The following is a 5,824-nucleotide window of genomic DNA, read 5'->3' on the forward strand; positions in this document are numbered from 1 at the left end:
ATTGTATTAGGAGGAATAGGGACAACACATCTAAAGGTAATCAACAAGAATCATATTTAGTCTTGTTCCCTAATAGTTTGCATGTTATATATGATACCCTATTTTTTTCTGTTAAACATATACTTTAATGATAAATTTAGTTGTTTGTTCACACGTAATAATAATATTTTTATTACAGTTGGAGAACCTTAATAACACAAATCGTGCTAGGATCCAGTCCGATTTTTATGTAGAAATGGCGTGGATAGTCACTTTTTAATGTGATATTTAGTTTTTATCTAGCTTTTGTAATGCTAAGCAAAAATATAAAACTAATACAAAAAGACGGTTTTACCCTTTCTTCATGAGGGCTGTGTAAATATTGAGGACATGGTATCCTTAAATTCACGAGTCCTTAATATTTACACAGCACTCATGAAGTTAAGGACACTGTCAAAATTCAGCCATTAGAGAGCATCATGATATTGAGGAAGAAGAAAAAGGAAATTGGGAAATTTTCCAATTGATTATTACTGTACTAACTAACTCTGTACATACAACTAATTAGGAAAACCAAAAATAATAAAAGAGACCCCCAACTTCTAGTAATTACATTAAGGCCCCAATAATAACTAACTTCTAACTTTCTAACTTCCAATACTCCCCCTCAAGCTCGAGGGTGGAGAATGTTCAACACTCTCAGCTTGTGTAGTAAGAACCGATGTTGTACAGATGATAACCCTTTGGTGAAGAGATCTGCATGTTGATCTTTAGTAGAAACATATTGAGTAACCAAGACATCATCCTTGATACGTTCACAAACAAAATGACAGTCTATCTCTATGTGTTTGGTTCGCTCATGGAATATAGGATTTGTAGCTATTTGCATCGCTGCTTTGCTATCACAGAATAATGTGACAGGCTTAAGAATACACACTCCCAACTCTGAGAACAGCCCCAACAACCACACTATTTGTGAAACTGCTGATGCTATGCTGCGATACTCTGCTTCAGCACTGCTTCGTGAAACAGTGTGTTGCTTCTTTGATTTCCATGAAATCAAGGAATCACCAAGTTTAACTGCATATCCACTAACAGACCTCTTTGTCATTCGGAAAAGCTGCCCAGTCAGAGTCACAAAAAACTGTCAATGTATCAACATGCCCTTGTTTCAATAGAACTCTCATTCCTGGTGTAGATTTTAAGTATCTGACCACTCTAAATGCAGCCTCTATATATGACTTCTTAGGCAGTTGCATAAATTGACTTAAACTCTGCACTGCATAGCTGATATCTAGTCGACTGACTGTGAGGTAGGGGAGTTTCCCTATAAATTTTTGATAGCTATTTGCATCTGTCAAGGGATCTGCATTTTCTACTCCAGTGGCTTTGTCATATTCTATGTGGTGAGCTTCTGATTGACTTCAAGTGGTGTTAATGTTGGCTTGGCACAACTTAAGCCCAACTCAGAGATGAGCTCTAAGGTGTATTTTCTTTGGTTAAGCAGTGTTCCATGATTGGATCTCAATACCTCAATGCCTAAGAAATACCTCAATTCTCCTAGGTCTTTGAGTTTAAATTGTTGATACAGAGCTGCCTTAGCTTCATCAATCAAGTCCTTATTGCTTTTAGTCAGTAGCAAGTCATCAACATGGATGAGAATGATGAAAATATCCTTGCCTGACTTCTTGGTGAACATAGAATAGTCATGAGTACTCTGTATGAAACCTGATCCCACCAATGCTTCTGTAAGTTTCAAATTTCATTGCCTTGATGCTTGCTTGAGACCATATAAAGACTTAAGCAACTTACACACCTTTTGCTTCCCCTGCCTTTGGAAACCTTGTGGCAGATTCATGTAGACTTATTGAAATAGGTCTCCTTGAAGGAAAGCATTAAAACATCAATTTGGTACAATGACCAATCTTTTAAGGCTACAAAGGCTATCATAGATCTAACAGCCACCATCTTTGCAACTGGTGAAAAAGTCTCATGATAGTCTAATCCCTCTTATTGATTGTATCCCTTTGCTACTAGTCATGCCTTGAATCTTTCAACTTCTCCATTAGCTTAGTACTTTATTTTGTACACCCACTTGAACCCAATGGAAGTTTTGTCTGGTGGTAAGTCAACGACCTCCCAAGTCTTATTATCTTCTAATGCTTGTATCTCATGTTTCATGGCTGTGATCCATCTCTCATTCTTTATAGCTTCCTTGAAGTTATAAGGCTCCTTCAGGACTGAAAAAACTGACACATAACTTCTGTACTTTGAGGACATCTTCTCATAAGACAAAAAGTTTGAGATTGGATAGTTGTATTTTGAGGACTTTTGTGGCTGCAGTACATAGTCCCTTTGCCATATAGGTGAATTTTTTATCCTGAGTGACTGTCTAGTTGGTGCATTAGAACCAGACTCAGTCATAGGTGCATCTTGCACATCCTGAGCATCTTCGGTGACACCATCTTGTATACCTTGAATAGGTGAATCAGCAGGCATATCTTCAACATTGTTCAGTACACCATATGTATATGGAGATCCATCTGTTTCTGTCTCCTGTTCTGGTATAACATCATGATATTCATTTGGTACCAATGATTCTTCCAAATCTTCTACTGGTGGTGCTGCATCATGATCTCCATTATTGCCTCCCTCTACTGGTGAATTGGTCACCTCTGGTAGTCCACCTGTTTGAACCTGCAATTCTGTCTCCAAAAAACTAGCACCAAAATCATTTAGTGTGAATAGATGCTGTTGTTCTAGTTTCCTAAATGGAAATTCATTCTCCCTGAAAGATACATCCTTGCTAATGAAGAAGGTTCTAGTAGTTAGATCATATAATCTATAGCCCTTTTGAGTAGTTGAATACCCCATGTGAGCAGCTTTTCTTGCTCTTGCAACAAACTTTCATCTAGTACCAGATTAGTGGCATAACATAGACATTCAAATACTCTTAGATGTGCTATTGAAGGTACTCTACCATACAACATTCCATAAGGACTTTTTCTATTCAATATTCTAGTAGGCAAACTGTTAATTATATAAACACCAGTTTGTACACACTCCCCCCAAATCATGTATGGAATATGACTTTGAAACTTTAAGGCCCTGACATTATTTAATATATGTTTGTGTTTCCTTTCAGCTACTCCATTCTGATGGGGTGTATAAACACAACTATTTTGGTGAATAATCCCCTCTAACAAAAAGAACTCATTCCACTGTGTGTTGAAAAATTCCTTATCGTTGTTTGTTCTCAAGACCTTGACAGAAGTGTCAAACTGTGTTTTAACCATGTAAACAAATTGCTTCAGGAAAACAATAGTTTCATTCTTAAACTGCATCAAGAAAATCCAAGTTGCTCTAGAAAAGTCATCTACAACTGTAAGAAAGTAATGCTTCCTATCATGAGTGCTCTTCTTATATGGTCCCCATACATCCATGTGAACCAATTCAAAAGCTCTAGTACTCCTTTTTTCACTATTAGGAAAGCTAAGTCTAGACTATTTAGCTAAAGGGCAAACAATACATTTATTCTGCATATCATCGTCTGCTTTATTATGAAAAAAGGAAACGTGCTGCATAACAGGAACATAAGCATGGCCTAATCTCTCATGCCACAAGCATTCGGTTTCACCACTTGAACCTCTCACATCCACATTAGCTGCTAAAAGTCTGATTCCTCTTCCTTTCAGTATATACAAACCATCATCTTCTTTACCAATCGCTTCACCCTGCCATTGTAAAGGTCCCGAAACACATATAGTGTGGGTAAAAAGGTGGCAACATATTTTAGTTCTCTAGTTAACTTGGACACTGACATTAGATTAAACTTAAAATAAAGAACATGTAGAACATTCTCCAGCTTATCAACATCTGACAAATATGAACTTCCCATATGCTCAATTTTTGTTGTCACACAATTTGGCAATGTTACTTTATCTCATGTCCTATCATCTACTCTTCTTACACCACTCATTAAATCTAAAGTAGATGATATGTGATGTGTTGCTCCTGAATCTACAATTCAATCATCATTCCTTTTGTTTGAAACATGCATACTAGAAGATAATGTAGTAATTATACATGCAGCAGTTACTTGATTTTGAGTCTTAATGTCACTTGGTGGCGAGTCTTTGTTCAGCAAGTCTAGGATCTGTTGGTACTGTGCTTCTGTGAAAAGTGATCTCCTCCTTTAGACTGTGATACTCCTTGTGAGCTTTGAGCCACATATCCTTCTTCATGATTCACAGAACCTTCCACATGATTTGCAGCAGTTAGAATCCCATTAGGATGAAAAACTTTCCTTCTTCTGAAATCTTCATGGTATCCTACTATCTTGTAGCAATTTTCTTTTGGATGCCCTTTCATACGACAGTGTTTACATTGCAGATATGGTTTTCTTCCACGAAATTCTTGATCTTTTCCTGCTCGCATGGCTAAGGGATCTATCTTATGACCTATGACGCCACCTCTTGTACATTGCTGACTCTCATCCTGTGTTATAAGTGCATAAGCCTGATTAAGTATGGGTTCAGTGGTTTTCATTAGAATTTATCTACGAGCCTGATCATATGTATCATTTAGTCCATCTAGGAACTGCATAACTCTTTGTTGTTGTAAATGAGTCATATGCTATTTAGATTTTGGACAACCACAGTTCAGATATGGTAGCAATACATTATAATCTGCCAATAGTTCCTTCAATTTAGTAAAATACACAGCTACAGAATTCTCTCCTTGAGATAACCTCGAAATAGCTCTGTGTAATTGAAAAATACGCAATCGATTTACCTTATCAAACGCTTCTGTAGGTCTTCCCAAACTGCATGTGCATCTGATGCATAAATGATCCCACTAAGCAAATCCTTCGAAACAGATTTCATATTCCAGTTGTGCACTATCGCGTTACAAGTTTCCCATTCCTCACGGAGATTCTCCTCGAACGATTCCTTGGCACAAGCTCCTGTTACAAACCCTAGCTTCCGCTTAGCTATGAGAGCAAGACGCATCGATCTGCTCCACAATCCATAGTTCTCCATCCTGTAAGCTGAATTGGAATAAGAATCAACCTAGGCGCGTATGAAGGTTGAAGAAAAAGTGGATGCGTATGATCAATTCTCTCCGTCGCCATTAACGCACCAGTTCTAGAGCAATGTTTCTCAAACTAAAAGAAAAAAATTCGAATCGAAAATTAAGAGAGTGAATTGAATTAAACAGTAAATTAGGTGGAGAAATTTTTCGACCTCACGGATCAGTCTCCATGGCTCTGATACCATGTCAAAATTCAGCCATTAGAGAGCATTATGAGCGTGAGGAAGAAGAAAAAGGAAATTGGGAAATTTTTGAACTGATTATTACTGTACTAACTAACTCTGTATGTGCAACTAATTAGGAAAACCAAAAATAATAAAAGAGACCCCTAACTTCTAGTAATTACATTAAGGCCCCAATAATAACTAACTTCTAACCTCCTAACTTCCAATAAACATGATGTCCTAAAGTTTAACAATAGAAGGTGCAAATACAAGACACTTTGTCCTTGATATTTACACAGCACTCATGAAATTAAGGATACCATGTCCTTAATATTTATACAACACTCATGAAGTTAAGGACATGATGTCCTAAAGTTTAACAACAGAAGGTGTAAATACATGACATTTTGTCCTTAATATTTATACAACACTCATGAAGTTAAGGATACCTTGTCCTTAATATTTACACAGTACTCATGAAGTTAAGGACATTATGTCTTTAACATTTACATTGCACATATGAAGTTAAGGACATGCCTAAAGTTTAAAACAAAAGGTGCTTATTCAGGACACTTTGTCCTTAATAT

The 5,824-nt window shown here is 36.9% G+C and overlaps 1 protein-coding gene across 1 annotated transcript; it reads right to left on the reverse strand.

Annotated features, from left to right (window-relative positions):
• Positions 1–646: 646 nt before the first annotated feature.
• LOC107808617 (uncharacterized) lies at positions 647–3,422 on the reverse strand. Its single transcript, XM_075256507.1, has 5 exons — positions 3,184–3,422; positions 2,075–2,785; positions 1,796–1,860; positions 1,511–1,707; positions 647–1,099 (listed from the first exon to the last, which is right to left on the reverse strand). The coding sequence occupies exons 1-5, from the start codon at positions 3,420–3,422 to the stop codon at positions 647–649; spliced, it is 1,665 nt and encodes a 554-aa protein (XP_075112608.1).
• Between the last annotated feature and the right edge of the window lie 2,402 nt (positions 3,423–5,824).

This window comes from Nicotiana tabacum, chromosome 6 (assembly GCF_000715075.1).
Source record: "Nicotiana tabacum cultivar K326 chromosome 6, ASM71507v2, whole genome shotgun sequence".
Lineage (NCBI taxonomy): Eukaryota > Viridiplantae > Streptophyta > Magnoliopsida > Solanales > Solanaceae > Nicotiana > Nicotiana tabacum.